The sequence below is a fragment of the Alexandromys fortis genome, unplaced genomic scaffold, assembly GCF_014885135.2.
Source record: "Alexandromys fortis isolate MF-2015 unplaced genomic scaffold, M_Fortis_MF-2015_v1.1 scaffold_166, whole genome shotgun sequence".
In the NCBI taxonomy this organism is placed as follows: Eukaryota; Metazoa; Chordata; class Mammalia; order Rodentia; family Cricetidae; genus Alexandromys; species Alexandromys fortis.
Genome location: NW_026068102.1, coordinates 943438 through 971201, shown reverse-complemented (window position 1 = coordinate 971201; position 27764 = coordinate 943438). Strand labels below are relative to the sequence as shown.

The window sequence follows — 27764 nt, the reverse complement described above, 5'->3', positions numbered from 1 at the left end:
GGATCCCCAGCCGAGATCACTTTATAACATAAACGGCAAAGTACCATTTTCACAGCAGGGACAACTGTGTTCATCTTCAAAAAGAGGCATTAATAAAATGAGCCTGTAATGAACATGCTAATTCTGATCGCAGGATAGTGCACAAAGGCAGAGACTTCACTGCCACCTCCCTGAGTGATGGGAAAAGTTGTTCACGTTCCTTTTTTTCCCCTTAACAACAGCTATAATGGCTTATGCCTTATTTTATTTTTTTTGAACAGACATATTATGCAAACACGTCTCTCTGTTTTACAATGCAATGCTGCCTCATCTCATGCAAACTGCTCACCATGTTTTACTATCTCAGTAACAGTTACCTTCGGGGAACACACTTTTTCCATCTTGCAGGAACTGACTTCCTGAACTAGGCACGGCATGGAATCATAAAACAGTAGCTGAGCAGAGAGCTGACTGATCAGAACACCAAGCTAAGCCTTCTCTGTACAAAGAAGGTAGAGAAGATAAAGAAGGCACATAACTAGGAGAACAGGAGCATAGGCAGACTGGGTAAGAGCGTGTTAGATATCTATCACAGAGCCAGCATGGGAGCTCAAATGACAGCAGCCTGGCCTCAGGACTCTGCATTGTCTAACACCTAGAGGTGGCCATTTCTAGAGGTGGGTCAGTTTCTGAACTGTATTTTGTAAACTGCGTAAATGGACTGCCTCCAGTTGGGGCTGCTGACACATTAGACAGCGGCTGTACTTTACCTGTCTTCTGTGGAAAAGCTAGTTTCCCATAAGCAGGTAAGAGAAGCCATGTTTACCACGCTTAGTTGTAGTGATGCTGGCGGTAGTTTGAGGAGCAGCACTATTTGTCTATGGGCAAGTATGTCTGGACATATTTCACTAAATTTAGAAAATGTCAATTTTGCATAACTAGTTAGAATAAAATGTATTTCCGGACTGCCTCCCCTCAAAAAAAAAAAGTTCAAGAAACATGCATGAATTTAGTCATGTATGAAGGAAAGGAATGAAAATAATGACTCAATTATGCTAGAACTTCATTTTAGAGGAAGGGAATTTTGTAAGCAAGAAGGAAGGATTCTTGACCCCTTTCCTCTAGCCCCAAAGCAGCAGTCTTAGATGCTTTAGTCATAAGAAGAGACTTTACAAGCACTGTTTCCTTTGCCTAGTGGCTGCTAACACACATCAGTAGAATGTGCTCACTCCCAGTTTCACTATATATACATTTCTATCTTTCCCTGCATATACTAGGGAAGCCTTCCAAGCAATCAAGTCAGATCCAGAGAACCATTTCATCTAGATGGCAATCCCTACTCCTAAGATGTACCTCTGGTCCCGTGCACGCACCAACCCACAAGTCTAATATTTAATCCATTGTTTTCAGCAGTATTCCACAGAAGATAAGCCTCAGTCCTCAGCAAGCTTAGTGATCCCAGCAGCCTTCACTTCCAGTATGGTCTGGAGAAATTACATGTATCCAGCAATCATACAAAGCCTCCTAAAGACCCAGGTACCTAGTGCCAGGATATGTCTGTACTTCTATAACCACAGAAAATAAAGGTGATAATAATAATAAAACAACCTAAATGAGCACATTCAACCTTTAAGTCCCATTCTGGGAACTACACTTTACAGAATGTATGTTTAACTGCCCAATATCTCATCTCAGGGTATGGCCAGCCTTAAGCTTTAAGGTGTCTGTATTGTGAAAATGCTTTTTTCAGAGTAGGGAAAATTTGACAAAAACTACTTAGGGAAAGAGTCCCCCAAATGATCCTTCAGTGCACATGAGTAGTCAGGGTATTATTATTATAATGTCTTCTGCGTTTAGTCACCCAGGTCAGACATTTGAATATCCAATTACATAGGTTATCGCAGAGCCTATTTGAAATAAATGAGTGCTCTCCATCCATCCTACTTAGACAAAAGCCATCATGACAGTTGGCACATTTTTGGCACTTGTCAGCAAAGTGGGAAGAAAATAAATGACCCATGTAGCTGAAACAGGCCTGTGCTGAGGGCCACTGGACAGCAAGTATAGAGTGGTCTCCATCTCTTGCCGAGTGGGAACTCTTGAATATCTGCCAACATGATCCGCAAGAGAAAGTAAACTCAAGACGGCCAGAAAACTCATTAGCTATAACACACACACACATCCACCTCCCAAACATTTCACAATGTTCTAAGCCCATAACCACTCATTTATTGCTGTCCTATTATTAAATGATTGTTATGAATAGAATTATCAACACCTAGAAAGGTTAAAGAGGCGACCCTGAGAACCAAAGATAATTCTATCCTCGGTTATTTCATGAAATGCAAATGGAAGGAAGAACTCTAAGGTTGTGGCTTTTCTACTTTTCCGTTATTCAATGTCACCTTTGAATTTTCTCGTGAAACATTTAGAGAAGAAGTACATGCAATTATCTAAGAAAGGAAGGTTAAATATCTTATTATAATCATGTCTTTCATTCAAATGGATAACATATGACAAATGGTCATATAGAAAGTCAAGATCATATTGAAGTTGTCAAACGCATTTGTTTACACAGTTGTGAACTATTTAAAGCACAGGAGACAGGGGTCCAGCGGCCAGAAAACAGGAAAACATATAACCCTGTGAATTTCTAAGGAAAATGATACTTTATGCCAACATTTTGGTGATACGATCATGAATAAATAAAGATTAAGTTAAGAAAAACCACATATACTGTTTCCTTTGCAGAAATTCAAGGGAGCTTAGGTGATAAAATCAAAAAGCTCAAAAGTTCTTAATTAACTCTGTTTTATTTCACCTTTGTAGTACACTCGCTAACTACTGGGAGAATCAATGGCCACTGGACATTCAGAGTATCACAGGTGAGTCTGAGTTTTGCTTAGGTATGGGCGTGTAAGGATTGAACCTAGTTTCCAGCCTTACTTACACTCTGAACATACACATAAAGATTTGCATTCATCAAGCTGCTTCATAACACGAATATACCACCTACACACACAGATGAATGCTCCCTTAAAATTTAACATCTGAATGTTAATAACTGCCTATTGGATTTTATTCCTCCTTTTACCTTTGCAAATATTTTATATACTTTTTAAAGTTTAAAATCCATTTATGTGGTTTATTATGAGGAGAGAAACATAGGACTTCTACCATCAATTTTTGAGCTTGATCACGGGTTGAAATTGGCTGGAATACTTTAGAATTGGAGGCTTGGACTGCACGCAATGATGAAAAACTGTCTTCATGGGTTAACCCGCAATGACTATTTTCTCTGAAGTGGACACTTTCATTGTTCTTAGTTTGGGACTCGGTTTTCAAAGCAGCTTTTGGGCTAAATGTCTTGGTTCTAAGAACAGCAGCACAGGAATATAGCCAGAAGCCTCACTTTAGAGAGAGCTGAAAGCTTCTTACTAGATCTTCCTTTTCACCTGCATGTGCCCTTCCAGAGAATTGAAACTCTAGTGCTGAACTCTAGGATTCTTCCAGCTCTCATCTTGGCTTTAAAGTTTTCTTCTCTGGGGAGCTCGCCACTTAAAACACCTAGAAATTTCTCATTCTTGTTTAATTTCTTTTCAAATACTGTCAAAATTATATTAAAAAGTCTATTGAACAATTTGCAAACAATCAGTTCCAAAGCAAAACAAGAGAAGAGTATAACAGGGAAAGAGATAAGGACACACAAAACTATTAGCATGATAATGGGATCTACTAGCTGTCCAGTTAAGCAAGGCTCATATCTCTACTCAATAATACGGACTGAAAATATAGCAGTTGGCCACATTTTACACTGCAGTTCCATCATGGTAAAGAAACTCCACAAAATAGGCACACGGGAGACTGTGCCAGGCTCTATCAAACTGCAAAAGCAACACAGAGGAAGAGGCAATTCGCCATCTTGTTTTATTCTTCAATGGATACTAATTCAAAAAATGACTAAAAGAAAAGAACAATTTTTGACATAAAAATGTGTATATCTTATCCTTGGCTTTGAGCTCACAATTTAAGGAGCGAAGTTCATCTTTACGTAGTATTACTTTTTAATTTAGTAGCCATGAGTGTCAGCATGGGTAAAGCAGCGTGTACCAGAAACAATAGAAGTAGGAGTTAAAAACAAAACCAGGCACAAAGGAGCAAGCCATACACTTTCCCATTTAGATTTTCTTGCCAAAATCAAAATGGCATCAGACATTTAAAACAAACACTTTTCAATGTCATTTTCTCTTCCTGATTAGCATTCCTTCAAGAAACAAAGAGATTCACTGTCCAAATAACATTTGGCACATCTCAATGTTCTACTTAAACCCTTTTCTCGTACGATCATACCACAACACTGGTCTCCGAACAGGCCTCTAGAAAAACACTTGGCATTGAGAATTGCTCCAGCAACACAACAATAGGCTTGAACTTGAGCACTTACCACGTAAAACTGTGAGTCTGGTGGACACACTTATTTCGGCCACGTTATTGGAAGCCACACATTCGTAAATGGCCTCATCCCGTGGAGTTCTTAACGGCTGTATTCTGAGAACTGATCCAGATCCATCATCAAATTCTATTACCTATTAGAGGAAACAATAGCTGTCACAGGTGTTGTTACAAGCATCCATCCCTCAGCTAAACTTCTCAGTGCCGTAGTGCAGAGACAGCCATTAGGCTCCAAAAGGACCAAGCATCGGTCTGACAGAGCACTGACTTCTAGTAGGGTGCTAGAGCAGAACATTTGATCAATGTACATACCTTGTAACAAAAAAGACAAAAACTACAAATACACAGGAGTTGACTTCTAATCTCCAAGGAAACCACAATCATTTTCTTCATTAACGTATCTAGTAATTATACAAATATGGCACGATTGTGATGGATAAAATTGAGTTATTGACTTTGGCAGCACATGTGCTTATGTGGACTCATTGAATACTCAGAAAATTAAGTGAAAATTTAGGGCCTATCACCACAAATATGTCTGTCTCTTTAAAGGGTCGTGTTCCTAACAATATACATGTATGGTTGAACCATGAAGAAAAAACTGCATAAATGTAGTACTTAAGCAGACAACAAGAGGACAGTCATACCCGAAAGCCTGTCAACACGTGCTAATTTTGTCATAAATCATTCCAGTATTTGTTCCAGCTTAGCATTTTCTGCATTTTTAGGGCCTTCTGGCCATAAAGAGGAGGTTTGTCTCACCAGGTCAAAAATCATTTTCTAAGTACCAGCCCTGAGCTCATTGTGAGCTCCACTGTGAAAAAGAAGAACCCCACTGGTGATCTGGTTGCTAACAGGAGGGAAAAGAACGAGAATCATGTCTGCAAACCAGGACGATAGCTGTGGACAGCACTACCCTTCCATCACAGAGATTGTCTACAGCCGCTCACTGGGACACCGCGCTTTTGCAGTGTTTCCACACGCCTTGACTGTAGATAAACTAGACTTTCTAACAAACCCAGTTCAGAGTTGTTTAATCCCAGGTTCTGTGTGCATGCATTAGCATACAGAGGAAGCAGGCTAAATATTTTAATTGTATTCATTTTAGTTCATTATGTATTCCATTTTAATCATAAATTTAGAGATACTAAATGTCTCAAAACACCACTATAAATTTCCAACTCTATTAAGCACACGTTTTAACATGAATCTAGTATACATCTAAGAGAGAAAAGTTCCAGTTACTAAAATCTTTTCTCAAATAGTCCACAATTTCACGTAAAATTATTTAGGAGTATTCTATGGCTTAATATAGGAAAATGTATAAAGATCATTATTATAAATTCCAATTAATTCTAATTAAATGTAATTGTATATTCATATTCCTTAACCATTTTGTATACTGAAACTTTTCTATATTGTCACATATTAAAAGCCAGCGTTCTTCTCCCACTTTGCAAGATAACTTAATAAGCAGCAGCCAATGCATGCTTACCAGGCACCAGGCACCATATTTAGTATCAACAGAAGTGGCAGGAAAACCACTGTCATCTCCTCCTCACACGGGCATATAAGGTGTGAAAGGATCTGTACGTGACTGGGTGTGTGTGTGTCTACACAGACTAGCAACTTGTTAAGGCATTTCAGCGCAGGACTCAGTATCACCTCATTTAGCCACTTTGTATAAAAATAATTTCCCCTGAATCTGTTTATATGAGTCTCGTTAACAACTATGAACAAAGAGGATCTCATGCTTTGAAATATGTGTTCTATCATTTATTTTTATAACATTTTGTTAGGAAATCACTCTTAACAGCAAGCATATAAAAAAAAACTTTTGACAAAAAGAAATATTTTAATGATAAAAAGGGAAAAAAGGTTGTATACCCCAAATTCACACACACAATGCATCATTTTTAGATCGTAAAAGAAGTTCTGTGAAGATATTTTAAGACAATCTTAAGCCACTGTGTCTTAAATCCAAATATATATACAAATTAAAATTTATATGTAAAAGTATAGGTTATGATTTGGAGTCAAAATTTTAAATTTCCCTGCTATCCCTAGCCAGCACTGTTATAAATATGAACCCATCACCCTGCCACACTCTGAATGGTGACAACACACTGGGTTTATAGTTGGGATTTTATTTCTCACCACAGATTATTATCAATTTTCCAAACTGAAATAGGCCATGAAATCTATTAGAAAATCAGGCAAAAAGGAATGAAGATTTTATAATACACCATCGTCAAGGAGTCTTAATGTCCCTTAAAAGCCACAGGACACTCTGCATGGCTTCATTTATAAGTGTGTTTTGCTTCTGAATGAACAGATTCCTAAGCCACACACTTCTTTCCAAGCACCCCAGAGGAAAGTATGAAGGGATTTAGCACTTCTTCCTTCAGGAAGGAAAAAGTCTCCATTGGTCTCCTTACATAATTAGACTGTCTGGCTTTTTATACCAATAAAACACCAAAGTGAATCTCTTATTCTAGTCCATAGGACTAGCGAAGTTGATCCTTGCTAGGTTTTTTCCTTTTCTTCCTCTTCTTTTAAAAATTTATTTATTTATTTATTTATTTATTTATTTATTTATTTATATTTATTTTGAGACAGAGTTTCTTTGTGGCTTTGGGGCATGTCCTGGAACATGGAACTCATTCTGTAGACAAGGAGGACCTCTCACTCAAAAGTTCAGCCTGCCTCAGGCCTTTTGAGTGCTGGGATTAAAGGCATGTGCCACCACCACCACGTGGCAATCCTTGCTCTTTGGTTGCCTTTTGGTAAAAGAGACTGAAATCCTTTTCCACAAAAATAAAACTGCATTTAAACTTTGGGACTGAGAGGTTAGGGACTTATAAAATCAACACATTTCGTGCAGGCACTAGACTTGGGAAAGTGAGATCACTGGATTCTATCTTGAAATCTTAAAAGAAAGCGGTCTTTCTTAGTAGGTTGATTCTAGACTGCTCTAGGCCCTTTACTTGCAGAATCTCAGTCATGCTCTCTACAAAGTCAACTCTCCAGACTCTAAAGTTTTTACACACGTGGATACAAACTCAGCCACTACAATGATCACGTTCTCTATTCTAGAAAGATATTGAGCTACAGGGCTCATTGCTGGTGACATAATTGTCACACCTCAGTGCTTAAGCCAACCCATGACAGAGCAGAGAGTGAATAGATGTGTTCTTCCCCAGAGAAACAGAACAATGGACCTAATACCTCAAATCTCTGGTTGCTGACTTTCTTTCCTTTTTTGTTCCAGACAATTTTAGGTCTTGGATCCCCTGTGGCTTGACAAATGAAAGACGCAACTCCACCAGAGACCCCTGTCTGATCAACCGGAGTTCGTGTAAACCTGGGCGGTGCTGAAATAAGAAGAAATAAACACCACAATTAGCAGAAATATCAAAATACAGATCATTTCCCAAGTACACTTTCTGCTCACAGTACACAGTCTAATTCACAGCATCAGTGTGGGAAGATTGAAAAATGAGCTAAGCATCTTGCGCCTTTGATGGTAACTTTGTGGTCAAGTTCTGTTACCTGGTAGAGCTTTCATTGCTGAAACCTGTATTAAGGCAGAGATCCTATAACATCCAAAACGCAACATCACCCATTACTTTTTATTACCAGTATTTAAAAATCCAATTTGTCCTCTGTAACAAAAGCTCATCAATCAAAGTGAGTAAAATTCCAGCACATTTGCTTTGATGTCACTATCAGGACACTGCCAGAAAGCAGTGCTGCCATGCCGGGCTATTAAAATCAGTGACATTTAAGTGAAGTTCTAGGAAATTTTAAAGAGACAAGAAATATAGCCTGGAATTAGAAGGCACCGCAGGAAACAGGAAGGAAAAATGGCACAGGGACTTTCACACATTCTCTTGTCACTTTCTCCTCATTTTATGAAAAAGAACGAAGGAGAAGTTTCCCGTGGCACAGGGAAAGGGGGCTTTTTAGGAAACTCCCACTGATGATTGACAAAGATAAAAAATGGAAAATGCAGTTGCAGGATCTCTGTTTCCATTAAATATTTCAGCAATTACACTTCTCTTGCTCCTTGAAAAGGCTTTTTTCCCTATCCTATATATCAAAACTCTAAAAAATCAGAGTGATGACGTAAGATGTAGATCTTATTTATATACAAGAATATTCATTGTGAAATCTGATGAACAGAGGGATATAAGTAACAAAAATATAAGTAATGTTGATGCTAATGCTGAAATTGATTATACCATGAAGATGGAATATTTTATGAGTGTAACCTGTTTTATCATATGGCATATCATATATCATATTTATGAGTCAGTGAAAAGCCACAGAACGATAATACAGAATTCTATCTGAGGGACACCTGATAAGAAAACAAATAAAATTATGCAAAGTATAAGAAAGCAATAATGATGATGGTTTGTGAAGTAGGAGTACGTCAGTTGCTTTTTTCTATGTCTTTGTTACAGATCTGCACAATACTTAAAAGGTCATATTTTGACTAGAGGATATATAATGTCTGTTGGCATATGTGCCCATGTGTGTGAGGATATGAAGAGGTCAAAACAGGGCATCAGATCCCCTGGAGCTGGATACACAGATTGTGGGCCACCAAATATGGGTGCTGGGAACCCGTTCAGCAGCAAGAGCTTTTGACTGCTGAGCCATCTTGCCTTTCTTCACATTTGAGATATTTTTAATTGTTATATTTGGGAAGTGTTTTGAAGTCAAGAACACTTTACATTTCTATTTTGCTTTCTTTTCTTTTACTCCATTACAGATTTTATCACCTTCTGTTCTTTACTGGTATCACTGACAATAGCTATTAATAGTTCTAGTTAACATTTAATTTGGATTTAATCTTCAAATTCTGGGACTGAAGAAAATAATAGCAACATTTGTTATTTGCTCGTTTCTCATTGCTACCATGAAACTCTATCCTCAGTCATGCTTTGACCTGTTGTCTTTCAATCCCATGACATGGTCAGACTCAGTTTCATTTCTCCGCAGACAGGGAACACAGATGCCCATCTGAGGTTCACTGTTATTTCACAGATGATGATGATGACAGATACGTAGGTAGTTATGTCGGGAGATAGATAATTATGTAAGCAGACAGACAGATAGAGGCATTATTGTGGACAATCATAGTTTTACAATTTCTTCACTGTCAACCTATGAGATAGAAATAAAGTATTTTACACATATTGTCCTGTTTGAGGTTTCCTATCTAATCATATAGTCACCCAAATGCAGAAGTGCAGAAGAGAGAGAGAGATTTCTTTACAAGGTATTCATAGGAGGTGACTCTTCTTCTTGTGAACACATTCAGCTCCTTGATGTCTGAAGCATGTTTGTGTTAGGAAAAGCTAGGAATGAAATGACTCCCCCAGCCCTGTTCACTACCACATATAGGATCATGGGTAGAAATGTAAATGAGGTAATTACAATGAATGATGGGAAATACTTAAAAAATGATTTTAAACTAACAGTGAGAAGGATTTAAAACAAAACAAAAGAACTAATGTCACTTTTCTGAAAATAATCATGGTATTCCGAGCTTTCTTATTTTGCTTTCCATTATTTCAAGCAATGCAAATTGATAATAAATGCCCCCTAGTCCGTACCTAATAAAAATAAATCCATAAAAATAAAAACAATCTCATCCATAAAACATAATTAATAAAGAAAAGAAAATTCCTAGTGACTGTCTTTGAGAAATAAAGTCTGTCCATTGCTTTGCTGTGTTAAATGTCACAATACTGTCAATTTTGAGCCCCTTTAATCTCCACTCTATATTCCAAAACTGACCAGCCTAAATTAAATCCACTTACAATGTTTTCAAATGTCTTGCAAGATTATAGAAAAGAAATGGAGAGCCGATAGATGAGATGGAAACACCCCCCAACAGTATATTTAATAACCCTAGAACAACTATGGCTTCCCCTGCACTGGGAGCATTTGTAAGGGGTTCTGCTCACTGTTTTGTTTCTCTTTCCAACAAATGCAGGAAAGTTTAAGATTTTTACAATCTGCAAGGAATATCTCCTACGTGGAGAAAGGCTACTCTTCCCCACACTTTGCAAACCATAAAAGGAATAAATGTCATTGGTGTATGATGGGAAGTAATAGATGTTACTGTAGGCATGAGTGTTGTATAAATGATTGTTTTGGCCAGACCAATTCTAAGACTGATGCAGCCAATTCTTGGCAGAGAGGTGCTAGTAGATATGTAATACAGGGTTAAACTTCATGATCCCAGTAATGTTGGGGGAAAGTGAAAATTTGTACCTTCAGAGGGCATAACAACATGAAACATGAATCTCCCATCTACACTGGCAAAGGATGAAAAGAACTAGGTTCAACACACTATCATATTTTGGAGTACATTCTTCCCAAATGTTAGCCATGCTCTGAAGAAGGAACAAGAAGTATGCAATTAAAAGAGCAAAACATAGTTTTAACTCAAACCCCACAAACAAGGATATCACAAAGGAGCGTAGTACAAGGCTGTGTCATGAAGGCTTTCATTCTATAAAATACAAACATCAATGTATACTTAGCCTGAAGAAAAAAAAAGTGAAAGAAATGCCAAGAGTATAAAGAGAAAGAGCAATAAAGAAGTGTTCAGTTGCCACTACATAAAGCCCTGGTCTTCCATGACTAATGCAGCTAGCTGGCTGCAATTGCTCCTCACATAAAGCTACAAAGACTGCTTTAAGCAATGTACTTTAACTCAAGCAGATTTTGACAATATATATGGAGTGAATGAACCAAAACTAGCAAACTACCTTGATCATACTTAACCACATGTATAAACCACAAGAGGATAAAATTTTCTCTTTAGTAGAATTTGTTAGGTATAGCCAGATATTAGCAGGACAAATCCATTGATGAATTTTTAGTATCTATGGAAGAAGAAAGGGAAAATTCTTAAAGTTTAAAATTCCTTAGGTTTGATATAATTAGTTTGGTCAACTGCGACTCACTTAAAATAGGATCATAGAGCGGAGAACACGCTATAAAGTGAAGGGAGAAATGTGATACCATTTGTCAAATTTAACTCTAATTAATATGATGTTTCTGTGGACTTCAAGGAAATATGTCTTACAGGGAAAAACACTAAGCAGCATGAAACTAATTGGCTTCATTTCTTTTCACTGATTATCATCTCCTTAAATAGAGAGTTTTGATTTTAAAGGGATATTAGTCATAACATTTTTCTCAAGATCTTGAAATCGAAGGTTAATAACACTGCTATACGATACAAAAGGAGAGAGGATGTGAAGGATGAAGATGTAGGCAGCCTGTATTCAGGAACCGGCTTCCTCCCTTTTCGCGAACCTTCAAGTTGAGTTGTCTCAAACCTGTGCCTGCACATGTCAAGGCAAGAACTCTGAAGAACAGATCATTAACAGGGTACCTACAATAACAGGGTGGGAAAAGAAAGAGCAGAAGAAGGTGGTTCAAAGAAGTGCAATAGCCAATATAGGCTTTACCTTCTCTTCCAGCCAGAGGACATCATTTCGCGACTTGGGGAAACATAAAGAGTGGCTAGAAATTGTGTGAATGCTACTCCCATAAGCTTGACTTTCACTGGGCAGGAGTGCAGGGAGAAGACAGGCCCAAAGGCTCTCGGGAACATGAAGAACGACAGAGGTCCCCAAGGTAATGTGCATCTGAGGAAGACAGAGCTCACTGTCTGTTTTTCCCAATATGTGTTCTGTAAACTTGCTAACATAGGGGGGGTTTGCCTTTAACATGGTCATGCTTAATCTGAACTTTCTCACTGGTGTACCTATGGCCAACCAAGGCCCTAAAAGTCAGTCCATTGAATGAATTGCTTACTCCATTTCCATCTTAATATGACTTCCTAAACAACCTCTTAGCTTTAAATTTTGATTTAGAGGACAGAACACTTTTAAATGAATTAAATAACTATTCTTAATAATTTGCATGCACTAGAGGAAGTGCTTTCATGATCTTATACTCAAGGATTTCCAGTGGTCCCACAAAGTGTACTTCTGGCTTTATCTTATAAACTGAGCAAAAGCTTTAAAGTAATATAGGAACTTGCAGCAAAATGAAGAAGAGGGGGAAAGATCAAAAGAGAACCGGGGAGATTTAGACCCAAGACACTTATGAGCTTCTAGTATAATTGTGAGGCCCTGTTTTACTATTTAAACACAGAAGATAGAAAGTTACAGATACGCCACAAAGTTCATACACAAGTTACCTAGGCTCCAAGTTCAGCAGAGTTGACTACATTAATTCTTAAGTAGTCTATATATATATGATCAACATTTGCCCATAAGAAAAATCAAATTTGTTAAAGTCCTGGCTATTGGTTCTCCTTCTCCTTAAGACCTCTCAGTGATGCACTACTATGACTACAGAAACCACTGCTGTTACTAATGTCTCAGCTACAAATTCTCTGGAAAAAGCTGCTGGCGTGTGCTCATATTTTATAGACAGGAGCCTCTATGCAGCTACCATTATTTGAGCTGGTAAGAGTTGGTTTGCACACCAATGGATAGGGAAAGCAATAGCGAGAGAACGAGAAAGGAAGGGAAAGTACTTGGCACACTCGATCTGACTTACTGCAGCATATACCCCACTTGAAGTCTGCTCTCAATGTCTAGTCTATGCTTCTGATACTTGAAAAACTCCTTTCTAACATTGCAAAACCAGCACATGAAAGCACACTATGACCCACATCTCCCTAGACTCCTCTTCCCACATGGCCACTTCTGTTTGTGGCTCTTCGTGTCACAGAGGTTCAAACTTTCAAACTCCACATCATCTTCTCACACATCTGTCCCATGACCAATTCCTGGGCCACTTAATACACTTTGAACATTTTATAGATCTTTATTTTTATACCCAATAAGAATGGCCTTGCTTTTCTTCCTAAAATGTACATTAGAATTAACTGGAAGACTCGGAGTAAAAATGTACAGGTGTATGCTGCCTCATTCCCAGGCCCATAAAAGAGAAAATCTGTTGGGGAGAGGACTAGGCAAATATTTCTAAATAACTGCAATGTTTGCTTAGTTGAGAGCTGTGACTGATATATCCAGTCCGATCGCACTCATGCCAGGGTTTCATATCTTTTATCAATATTATATATTACTGTGGAGGGTTTTATTTTCTCTTTCATTCTTTTTGAGTTTTGTTTTAGTGCTTGTATAAATATGTAATGATAGCTATGTATTTTCCACTCACACAAGAGACAGGGGGAAAAAGCCCACAGTTGTCAAGTAAATGAGAAAATTTGATTAAGCTTTCTAGATCTTTGTGAACTGCTGCTAGTAGAATTTTCCAAACACATGTCCACTTCTGTCCACCGTGTACTTGATTTTCTGCCCTCCATGCACTGGTACATGCTCTTCTCTTGAGCAAAATTACTTCTCTCTTGTTATCTAATTTAGAGATTATACTCATCTTCAATCAGAATAAAATCCTCCCAATGTCTATCTGAACAGTCATTAAATATATAACACAATTATATTGAAAATGTAGCTAGTTCAATTAATATTTAAAAACCAAAATTTTATATCATTAAAGACTATAGAGTTTGTCTTAATTGTTAAAGGATTCCAGCTGCTTCTATTTTATTATCATTGAAAGACTCCAATAATTCTTTTTAAATAAATAACTCTTGTAAAAATATTAACAATATTTATGGCTCACTCATATACTCTGATGTTCTTTATTCTTTGTATAAAATTCCAGCAAGTATGATAAACTATTACATATAGAAATCACTAGGAAAAGCTGACAATTGTAAAGCTTATCAGAAATTTTAATAGGTTGGTCTTGATCAATAATGTAAGTAGAAACACCTATGTTATATTAGTGATCTTACTGGCCATGCCACTGATAATACTAAAGATTATGACTTTATCATTGCCAAGGTTTCAGCTACTTAAAATGAGAGACAGAAGGTGAAGAAGAAGGATGATCATTTGGGAAGGGTGCTAGCTGATTCCCAATCCAAAGTTCAAACTTCTTCTAGCCTAATCTGAACATTTTCTGTTGAGACATAAGAAGGTCATACCTAGTTGTGAAGTCACAAACACCAATAGGGAAGAAGTGACTTTGTAGAAGAACTCATGAAAATATTATTGTATACCATAAAACTACTTTCCAAATTTTAAAAAGGTAAAATAGTCAAGTACATCTTAGACTTCCAAATTCATTTCTGACACTCTCATGCACGAAATTTTTCATAGAAATTAATTAGATTTCAGCAGTTTTGATTTTATTGCTAGGATCCTCTGTTCATTTTAGTGACTTCCATGGACCTCTATGATTTACTTCACTTTATCAACAAACTATAAAATCACATATCTACATATAAAATACCCTATATTTTAAATTAATGTAGATTATTATGAGTTATAAAAATTTCAAATATGCTAAATGTTCCAACTTGTAAGCTTGGTTTTATTTGTAAGGGCTGTTGTTGGAACTCATTCTTTGCTTTTAATTAAGAAGCATTAAGGGAATATTCAGTAGAAATTTAGTTCAGTTCAGATAATATTTCCCAGAAGATTTGGCAATTCAGTTGAGTGACATTTATATCTTATCATCAACAGAAGTGACTTATAAAATAAGTGTTAGGTTTACCTTTGAAAAAAGAACTAAGTCATCAGTGTAATAGTACTACAAATAAGAATAGTTTCATGTAGCAATATAACATACAATTGTAGAAAAAGACAATCTATGATCTAGAAGGAGTTCAAAACACAGAGTTTTTATGCTGTTTATACAGACATAACTATTCATTTCTTTTTTTCTTTTTTCTTTTTTTTTCTTTTCTTTTTTTTCTTTTTTTTTTTTTTTTTTTTTNTTTTTTTTGATTTTTGACAGGGTTTCTCTGTAGCTTTTGGTTCCTGTCCTGGAACCAGCTCTTATAGACCAGGCTGGCCTCAAACTCACAGAGATCCGCCTGCCTCTGCCTCCTGAGTTCTGGGATTAAAGGCGTGTGCCACCACCGCCCGGCCCCTGACCATTCATTTCTATGTGTTAAAACCGAGCAAATCATAGGACCAATCTATAAGCTTGTTAGGAGTTCTAAAGGGGATCATGGAGAGCAAAGATTCACCAAATGTCTGGCATATTCCCAGTAACTAGCAAACACTGATAGCCCATCAACACACTAACCAACCGGAAACATGGAGAGCAAACATTCACCACAACATCTGGCATATTCCCAGTAACCAGCAAAGACCGATAGATCATCAACACACTAACCAACCTGACATTACAGAACTAGCATTTCTTATCAGTTTTATGAGTCATTGAATGTGTTCACATGTACACACACTTCTCCCACATTACAGCTGGTGGAAAAATTTTGAACTACCTTTATTGCCAGACTAGTTAGCCACCTTAACCAGAGGGAAATTGGTGTCAGTTAAAATATGGTTGATTTGTTACAGGAGTAGCTCATCTCCAGCACTGTCCCTATCCTTCCATTCCAGTAGACACTTTGGGACTTCTCCTCCAGTTCCCTCCATTCCTGCACACGATCTGCCGTCACCTCACATTCCAGAACAACAACAGCAAAAACAATGCCAGCTCTGCTGTTCAAAACACTGTGCATATGGCTGCAGGCCTGCTCACATGTGTGGGTCCAAGAGGACCAGCCCACAGGTATGAGTAGCAAAAAAGCAATGGTGGGTTCCAACATATTTCATCTTAGATGTGACCCCAGCTTCTGTTATTTCTGCTTATGCGCCAGTATGGCTGGAAAGAAGAATAACAACAGTCCATACTGTTTGAAAGGCTTTCACATTGTAAAGTCACATACTTGGTTCTTCTCTCATGCAGGTACTTTGCTGGTGGTATTCAAAATAAAACCAGAATGGAACATAACTCTAAGATATTCTTAAAAATAAAGAAACAAGGTTGGCATAGAGAAAGGTCTTTAATCCCAGCACTTGGGATGCAGAGGCTGGTAGATCTTTTTGAGTTCTAATCTTTTTGAGTTCTACAAGGCGATCTAGACTAGGCATGGGTACATGGCAATACACTGTCTTAAGAAGAAGGAAAAATAATTTAATATTAAAAATTAATGAAAGAAAGGACACTGGAATATTCTAGAGAAAAAATGACAGGACGATGGCTCAGAGTCTATAAATAAAAGATTGGTAGTATTGGGGCCACTTCTGTCTATGCTGTGCTTGTGCTAATTTGCTTATACCTGGTGTTTTACTCCTTTCAAATAAGCAAGTTACCTGTCGTGAGTGACTCAGTTTGCAGGCATACAATGTGTATCAGGTTAGGATGAAGAATAAATGCTAGCTTTTTATGATGGTCAGCATATCCGATTTGATAAATTATGATTAAATAGTAAGTAAATTACCAGTGAGTGATGTAATGACTCTGCTTGAAAACTAATTATATACTAAAGATGCTAAAGGATACAAAGTTTCCGAGCCATATTTCTTTCCAGACTACCTTGCCAGCTTAACCAAAGTGAAAGTGGAGTCTATGGAAATGTGGCTGATTGATTCCTCGAGTGAATCTGTGATGCAAGATTATGTCATAAACTAGCGGTTACTCTGAGTGTCTTACTCCAAAATAAATGGCCAGTATTACTGAAAATGGCAGTAGTTTAGAGAAGTTTTATAGCTCGGCCATTTCAAAAGTGGAGGAGCTTCTTTTGTGGTATCTGTGTTAAGTAGCCACGAAAAAAATATTAGCATTAAGAGGAAATGAAGAAATTACCAGTAAATACTGTATGTTCTGCATGGCTTTGACCCGTTTCCATTACATCATTCTGCTGAATAAAGAAGGATGCAGAGTCTGTGTATTTTGAACATATTGGATACAGAGAGCAAACTTAAAGCCTTCAAGTATAACTGTGAAGTGGCTATCTAAGCCGCGATGCTGATGGGGAGTTTTCATTAGAACGTATGATTCTGGTACAAGGCCTGTTGAGAATGGCCGCACAGACAATGCTGTGTTTCAAGATTGTGTCATAAACCAGTGGTTACCCTGAATGCCTTACACCAAAACAAATGGCCAGTCTTACTGAGAATGTCAATAGTTCAGAGGAGTTTTATAGCGCTGGTGTAGCCAAAGAAGAGGACTGTTTATTTTGGTCATAATACCCATAGTTCTATGTTAAATAAAAAGTTATGATGTTGAGACCATTCCGTTCACAGCTGTAAAGTAAGTGTTTATGACTTGAGTAGTGATTTATCTTGAAATAAGATAAATCGCTATAATATATTGAACACCTCATTGCTGCTCCGACCCATGGGCCTGCCCTCTTGTACACGTGAACAGGCCCGTTGCAATATACACGGCGTTTGGAACAGCAGAACTGGCATTTTAGTTGCTCTGGAATGTGATGTGACTGCAGATGGAATCTGGGATTGACGGGTACTGGCAGGGAAGTCTCAAAGTATCTGCTGGAATGAACATGTAGGGACAGCACTATAGGTAATTTGCTCCAGGAATCAGTCAACAACATTTGGCTGACACAAATTTCCCTCTGATTAAGCTCGAAGTTAAGCTGGCAAAGTAGTCTTGGAATGAGTGTAGCTTAGAAATTTCCCATAAGCTGTAATGTGGAAGAGGTGTGTGTAGATGTGTATATCTTCATACGACCGATTAGAAATAAACGTCAAATGTATTTGTTCCAGAAATTGAAAAGCATTATGTACAAACCTTTATAGGAAAATATAGCTGTTTACTATCTATACTATTCTGGTGTGTTATTAAAAAGCTGCATTTTGTGTAAAATACAATATCATGCAGAAGAAATAAGATGATTTTGTGTGTGTTTGTGTGTGTGTATGTGTGTGTGTTGTTTGATTGAGATGGTCTCACTGTATTTCTGGTTGGCCTGGAAATGTTTATGTAGACCAGGCTCGCATTAAACTCACAAAAATAAGCCTGCCTCTGCCTTCCGCATACTAAGATTAAAGGTGTGGGCTACTGAAAAACTCTATAATAAGAACACAGCAAAAACTGCAATTAATATTATCTTCTAAATAAATATTATAATTAAGCACTTAAAAACTGGTTCTTTAAAAAACACTTCCTTGGTATTAAATATTTTGTTTTAAAGGCTCTTAGCTTTTGTTAATCTTTATGTGAGTATATAATGAACAATGAGAAAGATAAAAAACAAACTAAAAAGAAAATTACTTCTCTCTAAGACAGTGCTGTTTTAAAAAGAAGTGATGATTTAACAGCTATGTTTGAAAACTGCCAGCATTATTCTCAGTTAGATGAGGACCCTGGTAGGAGAATTAGTATTCTAGGTCTGTAAGATTTATGCCATAGCTTTATTTTGTGTAGTACCTGCACATTAGACGCATTCAAAACACTTTGAAGCAAATACAATTATTTAAATAATAAGAAAATTTTAGGTATGAATCTCCGTTCCTTCTAAATAATTCCCACTAAACTGAGATTCCATTTTAATTCCATTTAAATGTATTTCTCCATACAGTCCAAATTTTAAGCCAGACAGTATACAGCAATGCGCTACCATCTTCCATGTTTTCTTATTCAATGTTAGGTAACCATTAGGACTAGCAACGTTTTGTGGGATATTAAAAATTCTTGGCTGCTGGAATCTTTCCAGATGAATATATGTAGTAAGTACTCAAGGGGATTTATTTTTACATATTAAATTCACTTAAAAATAAAATTGGTTTCCCTTTCAGAATCAAGGGAAACATCTACATATATGCCTACTGGCCGGACACGAGGGACCCATTATGCCCCTGTCTGAATTCAACCTTGACCATAACTGATCTCTACATTTTCAGGCAGTGGCCCCACCAATAGAAAACGCTCCTCAGGCAGCTATTTGAAAATACAAAAGACAGAAAGCCTGACAACTGGCTCTATGCTAGGGCTGTGAAGTCATGCCCAAGCAGGCGACGGTAATAGTAGATAAGCACCCAGCCGTGGCCTGGCCCTGTCCACATAGCAAACCTGAGCCGACAGTAATTGGACCCTGGCACTGAAACAGCTCAGGATTCAACTCCTTGGCTTGTAGATAAAAATAAAGCTTTAAAGAACTTAAACAAAATGAGCTCTAGGTGGAGCAGAAGATAATGTAATAACATTCCTATTGTGTACTTAGTTCTCTGGAATAAAATAACCCTGCCAACACTACCATGCAACATTGTATTCTTCTCCTCTGGGAGCTGCAATACACTCAGACACTAAGGGAGTCAGTCACCAAGAGGATAGGGCCTTTACCCTCCTTCACTTCCAATTCTATTAAGGGGTCACATGTAATATGTAAATACTATCTCACCTCTGAACCCACAGAAACAGAGGGTCTTCAAATAGCAACTCCCTAATTGTCTTCTTGGGCCAAAGTGGACCCTGGAACCAGTTCACTTTCGTCAGATTATGTATGCTTTTCTAGAGAAACACAGTACCCAAGCTCCAGGAATATGGGAGGCTTTCCAAAGAAGGAGAGACAATGAAGGCCTTATTTACCAACAATTCCCCCTCTCTAATTTACAGCTCAGGGTACTAAGTCAGAAAACAAAGGGTCTTCCCATACAGAAATAACCTTTGTAAAAAACCTGCAAACAAGAATTGAATTACACTATTTACCAATAGTGAATGCATGCAGAAATAAACGGAACATTTCTTGCTGCAGTTTCCCCAATTTAACGGGTGCAGGCAACATCAGAGCAATTTAAGTTGGTTTCGTGACAAATTATTAAGACACTTATTATAGAAGAAAATCAACCAATAATTACTGCTCTAGCACATGTCTATTGTTCTCAGCATAAACAGAAGCTGGGGCTGACAGCTGATGTGCCCGCCCCCTGCTAACTTAGAAAACATTTCAGAATCCCAAAGCCTCTTGCCAGACTCAGGCATGCCATAGACACCCAGGGCAACCAACAGGGCTTCACTGACCATATTCAGGTCTCCCTACTGTGCTGACCCTATTTCTAATGCTAAAAAATACAATCTGAATTATTAAGACTCCAATTTTACAAAATCACTGGCCATTGCACATCACTCTGAAACATCAGTATGGAACCCCAAGTACTTGGGAGTTTTAGAGAAGCTCCTGAAAGTTTCTGTTAATGTCCAAAGAGAATTATGAAAGGAAGAAAGTATATTTTTGCATTTGAGAAACAGGAGCATTTATGACCATATAGCAGCATGCATAGGTTATATCCTAGATGAACATAGTAAGAATTAGTAAAGGAAACTGAGGTTATCCTGCATAAAAATTCCCTCTGCTAAGCGGAGGTGAACCCCTTGGGATGGCAAAAGAGATGAATACCACTTATTTTTGAAGTCATTTTATAACCACGTCATAGTTCCTCTTTCCGTGAAAGAAAATGTTGCTTTAAAGTCTGCTGCAGAGTCTCTGTCAGCTCTTAGTCTCTGAGGTTTTGGGAACCATAGAGGTAGATCTAAAAATATTACAAAAGACCTCTTTTCAGAGGCATTACTTGCAAGACAAAAAGACAGAAGGGAATCTAAAGGGATGTGGAGACACTGATTCTTAAATAGCTGTGATTCCAACTCCCCAGACAAACGGTACCTAGGATTTCCTAAACACCTCTGTGAGATGTACTGTGATGAAGACACCAAGGCAGTCACAACACAGGCGAAAGGCAGCTGATGCACCCAGGAGCCTGTGGGAAAACAGTTCTTTCTTAGCGGCTTGTCATCCTTCACTGAACATTCCAGGGCCCCAGTAGGGAAACTGCTCTGAAAACTGCCCTGAAGGTTCCTGAACATTCACTGCAGTGCATCGGCCTAAAGGATCCCCAACCTGGTTTAAATCATATCTTTCTCCGTTTTGAGGGGATGACCCTACCTGAGAAAAATCACAGCAGTGTAAGAGCTAGTATGATCGAAAACTCATGATTTACAACCTCAAATGAACCCGTATGCCACCTCTCAATCAACTTCCTGCCTGTACCTGTCTCCAGCAGCCTGCCCTGCTCTAACCTCTGACCTCATGAAGACTGATGCTTGGGGCTCCTGCTTCACAGATAAAATAATGTTATCCAACATGTGTAAGGCTTTGGAACTAGAAATCACTCTTCTTTTCATTTTGCCCCGAGGAAGACCAACTGAATCACATGTGTATTTTATTTGTCCCCTCACCACCCTGGGACATTGCTACACCACATATCTGTCTATACTATACATACAACAGCCTCTCCACTGTCTCCCTGGAAAACACACACGTCCCATCAGGACAGGGTCTCTCGCTACTCACATTTTGGGGCAGAGGGCATTTTATGATTTTGTAAATACAGGCCTGTGCATGACAGGACATATGTAGGACTCCTGGTCTCACCAAAATTATGTCAGTCACACCCTGCCCACCACCATAAGCAAGCCTTGTGAATATGCTCCAAGGAAGATTCAAATTTATCACATCAAAAGCAATAGCTCTATCTTGCGAAATTCTAGAATCAATGGACACCCTGGCTCAGATTCCTCCAAATAAAGCCAACTGCTCACTGCTCTACCCTCTTTCTTTGCAATTATCATTGCTTCACACTTGATTCTGCACACAGATCTTGCTTATCTGGCTTCTTTTTCTTGCTGAACTAAGACACTGCTGCAACAAAAAAGCTTGTATGAATGAGGCATCTACTTAGACATTTATTACAAGTTACTTATGTTATAGTCTATGAAATTAAGCTAGTCTAAAAAAACCCACAAGTACAGATTACACTTGTGACAAACCCTCAAGCACTGTAAGCTTAAATGTATTTTCAATTCTTCATAAATAAGCACTAAGGTTACAAGGATGAACACATCTCACCAAGAAAACTAATAATATTTGGGTTGAGAAGAAATAAAATAAACTTAGTATGTGGCTATAATAACAAGTCTGCTGTCACACATCACATCCCGATTCACCCTTGGGTGATGCCTTCAGGAAGGTGAACTCCTCTGAAGCCCATTAACCTGCCAAGACTCTTCCGCATTTTCAAGGTGAGCCTACCTTGTGCTATCGTGAGCTATATCATTAGCGCCTTCTATTTTCGTTAAGGTTGTTTTTCCATGTAGTATTTTAAGTAATCATTCAAATATTTTAATAAGATATAGTTTCACTTCACCTGTTAAGATGTAAGACAGACAGTATGAGCTTCAAGATTCCTAAGTATGGCTTAGAAATGTAGCTGGCATTAGTTAAACAGCAAGTAATGAGAATATGAGGCAAACAAGATACAAGCGGTTAAGGTGGAAAGTCATTCCTCCCCAACCTGGCCTAGACACAACATATCTATGTCAGCCAGGGCTCCGGGGAACATTTTGTGCAGAAGCTTTCATTGGGAAGGTCTACAGCACCCCAAATTCCAGATGGAAGCTGTGCTTTCCTGACCAGCTGCTTTAGCGTGACTTATTACACTCCTAGGTATACAGTGTGAATGTGAATGGAAGAAAAGAATGGTGTTCCCTTTCTGAACAAGAATTCATTGAAATTCTGAGGTTAAATAACAGAGTTTCTTGATTCCCTCTGAGTTTGGAGTGATCTTTCACCCTCATTGGTACAAAGAATTTTCCAGTCATATGTCTTGTTTGAGCAACATAAACTAAGTGACAAGGGAAATGCTGGAGTGGTGGCCCTGCAGTTAAGGGCTCTGGCTGCTCTTGCTGCCCCTCCTAAGCTACTTCCAGCATTCACATAATGAAGGTTAGAGGGACAAAAGGGAATTTTGCAATTCTGTGGAATCCATCAAGGACAGTTAGATTGGGACAGACTTGAAGACTCTATTAAGACTACTCATACTTCACTACAGCTGGCCTTATGGGAAAAGGTTGTTTCCGCACATGATGTGGGATGCCCATCTGTATGCTGTGAATATGTTTTATTATCATTTGTTAATGAATAATGTTATTTCAGCCAATGGCTTAGCAGAGCAAAGCCAGGTGGGAAATCAGAACAGAAAGAGAGAGAGAGAGAGAGAGAGAGAGAGAGAGAGAGAGAGAGAGAGAGAAAGTGGAGTCAAAGAGAAGCCATGTAGCTGCCAAAGGAGAAAGGCATGCTGGAACCTTGCCAGTAGGATACAACCTTGTGGCGATATACAGCTTAGTAGAAATGGGTTAATTCAAGATGTAAGAGCTAGTTAGAAATATTCCCAAGTCATTGACAGAACAGGGTTGTAATTCATATAATTTCTGTGTGATTATTTTTGTCAGGGTGACCAGGAAACACAAAATTATTCTCCGTCTACACACATACACACACACACACACACACACACACACACACTGATGACTATCAGTGTCAATAACAGAGAATTCTATTTCTAGTTCCTAAGGTAAAGAAGTGAATGACTAATAACTTGGTATACTTCGTATATTTGAAGGGTGTTATGCTGTCTCTACACAAGAGAACTGACACGTAGCCAGCTAGCCATCATAGAAGCTGCATGTAGCTAATAAAACCCAGGACTAGAATTTCCGTAACTACCAATTTTTAAATTAGAAATACATTAATTAACACAGCTGTACAGAAACTAATCTACTTTTCTATTGTCCAGATCAAAAAAGACACAATCAAATTGTCATGTAAAACAGAGATAAAATATTATCATCAAGACGTGTATGGAAACCAGTTTTGAAGTACGCCAAATAGCAGTTAAGTCACTACGTGTGCACCATCATCTCAGAGGCTCTTAAAAGCAGCCCTCTTTCCAGTGCAATGCTGCAGCAGGGCACAATTGCTACCCAGCTTCAAATTCTAAAATAAATGATTATATGAGACACATTTGAGGAACACAGTAGCGTGGAGCCAAAGGTTTAAAAAGTGAAGTCATTACTCCCATGGTTTTATTGCAGGTGTCACTCCTAATTGCTTTATTTAGTCTCACTCTTCTTCTAAGTCTTCTTCTAAGTTTAAAAGATTTAACTACTCTCCCTCAGCAATATATATATATTTTATACATATATATATATACATGTATATATAAAGAGGTCTGCTTCTGAGAGCATCTGCATTCAGAATATCACGAGATAAACGTAGATGTTGACCTGATTTGATTCAGTCTATTTCAGGCCATAACAGGTTGTCTAATTACAATGTAACTGATCACATATAACACCAGGATGATACAAACTATGGAAATGAAACAAATACCTAAAAAGATGGAGAGGTTTTTGCTTTTGTTTTTGACTGTTATCAGAAAAGCTTATTAAAACAGACCTATAGGAAACCAATTTATTCCAATATTTGGTAGATCTATAGATTCTTTATATTAAAAAACATACTGCAAGTTCCTTCATAAGAACTCCCACTGGATTCTTCCAAACTTCCCAATGTGACAGTTTTGATCCTCTTGACTCCAACTTCCAAGTTCTGGGATTTCTGGAGTACACCTTTACATGGGACTCTTTACTGTACCTATAAGCATTCGAGTTTATCAATTTCAAATGTAAAGATGGGTTTTAAGTACTGAAAAGAGTATTTCTTTTACATTTTGGAAGTAGTGTGTAAATGGTGGTTCTACAGTTCTACCATCTTCTAATTACTAGCTTTCGGTAGCAGTGCTCATGTCTCACATAAGAAGCATACTTGCTAAAGTGAGTGAAGACAGCCTGGGGAAGGAACCCCTGATGATTGGAAGCTAAGAAAATAAAAGGCTCTCACACTGTACTAGAACACTTGATGTCTCGGAAGAATTAGATATTTACATTGCAAAAAAATAAACTTGGGTGGGAAATAAACTTTATGAAGTAAAATTCTGTATCATTGAAATTTTGAAATGGCTTGACTCTCCAAACTCATTTTTAGCTGAAAAGGAACTTTTCAAATGATAGACGTTCATGATGAGAAGAGTGTTTTTCAAACATAATCAAGTAGGTGCACACCTGAAATTCTTGATTTTCTTCCCAACACAAATTAATGCATGCGTTTTGTTGGTTATAATGCAAAGGGGAAAAATCAATCACAGATAGACTGCTAATGCTAAGAGAATTAGAAAACCAGGGAACTGTTCTCTTCTAGGACAATGACACCCTGGCTTCTGGCCATGGCAGCAAACTGTGTTCAGTTTGTACCTGTGAAAGTAAAGCTGTGATGAGATTTCACCCTGAAACCGGCCCACAGACCAAGTCACAAGAGAAGGAGTATGCCTGTTACTAATGAAGTCTTCACATATGAAGAAGGAAACTGAAATGCATGGACTTCGTTTTAATGACTGCCCTTCGCCAAGCTGATGCATCTTCTCTACCTTGCTTGCCACCAGCCTGGCACTTGAACTTGACATTTCACACTACTTATAAATCTTCCCAGAAGATGACAAAGAGAAATTTCAAGCTAGGCACCATAGTACATATCTGTAATCCCCGTACTAAGGAGACAAAGATATGAAGAGTATATCTGATATTTTTGTTCCTTTTATTATATTATTTTTAAGTGGAGTAATATTTTCTTATTTACACTCATTTGAAGTAAGGAATATTATACCCAGAAACAAAATCACATTTTACACTAGTCCTCTCTAAGATTCAACAGCTTCAATCTGAAGAACTGCGGACATTCTCCACCATAAAGTTGCTGCATTTCACTAGTGGGGTGCACAGTGACCAGAAAAAAACCATATCAATTGCACAATCTGGAATTTGCTCTTAATGAAATTACTTCATAAGGGAGGAAAGAAATAAAAAGTAGATTAATTCTCTTCCACGTGCCCCACCAAAAGGGAGATAGTTTCCCTGAATTAGAAAACAATGCTGAGTCCTTCAGTCACTTTTCCTCATTAAAGGTCAACATAGACATTACTAGGCGTTTGCTGTATCCAGTTAGAAGCTGGCTACCAGCGCTCACAGTAGCTGTACACACTCCCTTCTGAATCTGTTTGCAGGCTTTCCCTATTACTGTCTGTGTCTTCTTCCTTCCCAGCTTTGATTTCTGTTCACAGAAATGTCTGCCTGCATTACTATAGTAACAGAGGGGCAGCCCCTTCGCAAGAAGCAACATGAACTTCAGCGGCTCTTCTGTTAAGACTTTATGATTCAGACAGCTGTTTTGTTATGATAGCGTCACTGCTACGCTCTTGGCTGCTTATTATGTTTGTGAAAGTTAATTATCTGATAAGATACAATGTGGCTATTACGTTCAGGAGAAACATACGGGTATGTTTCTTAATTCAAGAGGTTCCGTTAAAATAAAGTGCTTTAACGGAAAAATCAAGCACTTATTTCCCATTAATTATTAATGTACAATCATCTGGACATCATATTGCTTCTTTTTCTGAATGAATTCCATCTAATATTTAAAGCTAAGTGCATTTTTTTGCTTTTTACTGATATAGACTATATTCCTCTGTCTTCATTGTTATACCAAAAGCCTCAGTTGAAAACTCAGTGCTTTACACTGCAAGTGCCAACACCCGAGCCAATCACTGAGCACACACCCGAGCCAATCACTGAGCACAAAGGACCAAGGACCTCGCACGCTGCTGCTGAGTCTGCCCCACTGCAAGTACTGTATGAGCTAGGTCGACACAACACACCAGGGAAATAAATAATGGCTGCCACAGAAAGAGGAACAAGAATTTCTCCTGTTCCTCTTTCAATTCCAGGTGCTTTCTTGAAATAAACTACGCAAGCCTGTGACAGGAAGATATGGAGAGCTGAAGGCCATATGGTAATACTCCTAACAGGCCTTCCTATTAGCACACTTTACAATCAGTTGTTCTGTTCTCATAAAATCCCAGCAATAAAACTGAAGCTCAAAACTCTTCTTTCACAGAACCAAAAACTTCAAAAGAGCTATAGATGTATATCCTAAGACAAGAGGAAGTGGAGATGTGTCACCCCTTAAGCCAACAGATCTGCAATTTTCTAGGTAACTCATTTGGAAAATACAAAGGCAAAATTATGCAACACACTAAATTCCATATTTTCTAAACTATAGTAGAATCTCAGACTGTTAATCCCCGGAACATATCCAGCAGGGTTTTCTTTAGAATCCCTCTTGATTAAATAATGCACCCTCCCACCCCTACCATCCATGAACTCCACCTTAACAAACAGCTGTCAGAGAAAATCAACTTTTGTTGCCCACCTAAACCATAATGTGCCTTGTATATAAATAATAAATATCTCTGTGACTTAATAGCTTAATATCATTTGCACAAACATAAAGGGAATTTGGAGGACTCCTTAAAACTGAAACACCTTTTTCCTTTTCTACGTTGTTTCTTCTTTTCAACCTATTAGGGCAACACCATCACAAGTCATGACAACTTTGACCATATGTGCAAGTATTGCACTTTCAAGACACAAATTAAGAAAAATCCAAAAATTTTAAGTAAAACATAAAAATCTGTTTGGATTCCTGATTAAGG

The 27764-nt window shown here is 38.0% G+C and overlaps 1 protein-coding gene across 8 annotated transcripts in view; it reads right to left on the bottom strand.

The window, feature by feature from the left end:
- The window catches only part of Ptprd (protein tyrosine phosphatase receptor type D), a 470962-nt gene that overhangs the window by 269319 nt on the left and 173879 nt on the right, over nt 1-27764 (bottom strand). For all 8 annotated transcript variants that reach the window (XM_050123920.1, XM_050123912.1, XM_050123917.1 and 5 more), the window contains exons 3-4: nt 7660-7805; nt 4424-4565 (exon numbers count right to left, since the gene is read on the bottom strand). In XM_050123920.1, coding sequence (XP_049979877.1) covers nt 4424-4565; nt 7660-7805 — 288 coding nt within the window. The remainder of the gene's footprint in view (nt 1-4423; nt 4566-7659; nt 7806-27764) is intronic.